At 38.2% G+C, this 2332-nt stretch overlaps 1 protein-coding gene across 1 annotated transcript in view; it reads left to right on the top strand.

The window, feature by feature from the left end:
* The window catches only part of LOC100942269 (pleckstrin homology domain-containing family A member 5), a gene marked incomplete at its 3' end in the record, with an annotated part of 70806 nt that overhangs the window by 53319 nt on the left and 15155 nt on the right, over window positions 1-2332 (top strand). The window contains exon 9 of the mRNA XM_023508744.1: window positions 1154-1255. Within this exon, the coding sequence (XP_023364512.1) occupies window positions 1154-1255 (102 nt within the window). The remainder of the gene's footprint in view (window positions 1-1153; window positions 1256-2332) is intronic.

Raw genomic sequence — 2332 nt, 5'->3', positions numbered from 1 at the left:
TTTGGTTGCAATTTGGCCAGGGCTGGGTTTGAACACGCCACCCTCTGTATATGGGGCCGGTGCCCTACCCACTGAGCCACAGGTGCCACCCAATTTTTTCCTTTCTTAAAATGTATACATTTTTGGTACCCTATATGTGTCTCTGTGTAAAATACAAGATTTAAAAAATATATATATTAAAAACTTGTTTGTGATCTTGTGGTTGGGGTTGATTTTTTTTTTTTTGAGACAGTCTCACTTTCTGGCCCTAGTAGAATACCATGGCGTCATAGCCCACGGCAACCTCAAACTCTTGGGCTCAAACGATTCTCTTGCTTCAGCCTCCAGAGTAGTTGGGACTACAGGCGCCCGCCACAGTGCCCAGGTATTTTTAGAGATGGGGTCTTGCTCTTGTTTATGCTGGTCTCAAACGTCTGAGCCTGAGCGATCTACCCACCTCAGGCTACCAGAGTGCCAGGATTACAGGCAAGAGCCACCGCACCCGGCCTTGGGGATGATTTTCTTTTCCAAAAGAGAAAAGTATAGGTATTTAGAGACTATACTGAGTCTCTGTGATGAGCAGGATTCACTGAATTATTTATATAATTAACTAAGTTAGTTTGTTTTTCCATTGTATTACCATAAGTTTATTGTAAGTAAAGTCATGTCAAGCTTCTGACTGAAAATCCAATATTCTAGAATAGCAAGGGATTTTATATTTTTATTCATGCAGAACTTTTCATCAGGGCAGATAAGAAAATGCTTTATTTATGCCTCTTCTGCATTTTAGGAATTTACCTTCAAGAAGAATTTACCCTGTTGTCATGAATAAGTGAAACTATTGCCTCAAAATGATACTTTTTAGCCATTAGAACCATTCCAACATTTAATGTCTTGAATAAATACATACTTTTTTTGTTTTGAAAGGATTTTTTTTTTTAGTAAATTTGAATGAAACAGCAGCACAGTAATACATACTTAAGTTGCTCAGTAAATTCTTGTTGAATTGAGTTGAAAAGGGTGAAAAATGGTAAAAGAAAATGAGTTATAAAAATTTGTATTTTACACAATATAAACTACACTATTTTCTAAAATTTAGAAAGGTTATCGTTGTAATAGTAACCCTTAAAAGTACATTTTCCCCATTAAGTTAATTAATGCTCTTTGATTTTAGGAATTGGAACGAGCGTGGAGAGAATATGATAAGTTAGAATATGATGTAGCTGTTACCAGGAACCAGATGCAAGAGCAGCTAGATCGCCTTGGTGAAGTTCAGGTACAAAAGTGTAATATTTTTTTACATTGTTTGAACAGGTTTTTACTTGATACCATATGACCCACCTTGTTAGATTGATGCTTACACTTAACAGTTTTTACATTACTGGCTGCCCGACACCATTGACAGAACTTTCAGTGATAGGAGTCTCACTGTCTTAGCATCCCATCCCCCCTTTATGAAGTTTTTTATCCTGCTGGGCATGTGCCGAGCTCCGGAGTATTCTGTGCACCTTGCTAGCAGGTGCTAGCTCTGTCTGCCGTTCCTATAAATGTGGCATCATAGTCTTTCACAACTTTACCACTGTTAACTTAGTATTGTACTGAATTCTGTGAACTTACCAAATAATGGATATTTCGTCCTTTTATAAAATTATTATAATCTGTTCTCTCTTTTATCAGACTGTATTGGCCTCTTGTTTTGACTGACATAGTATTAGAATAGGGGAAGAAATAGCCCCATTTAGTAAGAATTCGGTTTATAAGTGTGCAGAGATGAGATCAAGTTCCAGGAGTTACTTTACTTGTCTCTAAAGTAGAAATAATACTTATCTTAAAGTGGTAATCTAAGGAATAGAGAATATATGTTTGGTAAAAGAGTAAACGTTATTTCATGCTTATGACCCTATATAAATTTGATTATGTGCGTTGGAAACCCTGTGGACTCCACAGAAAAAACAAACCACAATTAAAAGGTTAGTAAGATGGATTCATGTGGCTTGGCACCTGTAGCTCAGTGGCTAGGGCACCAGCCACATACACCGGAGCTGGCGGGTTTGAATCCAGCCCAGGCCAGCTATAACAAAAAAATAGTTGGGCATTGTGGCGGGCGCCTGTAGTCCCAACTGCTAGGGAGGCTTGAGGCAAGAGAATTGCTTAAGCCCAAGATTTTGAGGTTGCTGTGAGCTCTGACACTATGGCACTCTACTGAGCACGACAAAGTAAGATTCTATCTCAAAAAAAAAAAAAAAATCAACTATCCTCTATTTGTGCTGTTGAGTATGATCCTGCCACGTGTAGCTTTGGGGGAGTGTGAAATGTGGCTATTGTGGCTGAGGAACTGAACCTTTTTTTTTTT

This window comes from Otolemur garnettii, unplaced genomic scaffold (assembly GCF_000181295.1).
Source record: "Otolemur garnettii isolate 467f Iridium unplaced genomic scaffold, OtoGar3 scaffold00271, whole genome shotgun sequence".
NCBI classification, from domain to species: domain Eukaryota; kingdom Metazoa; phylum Chordata; class Mammalia; order Primates; family Galagidae; genus Otolemur; species Otolemur garnettii.
Note: the sequence above shows the minus strand (reverse complement) of the source record. Positions and strands in the feature narration are given on the sequence as shown.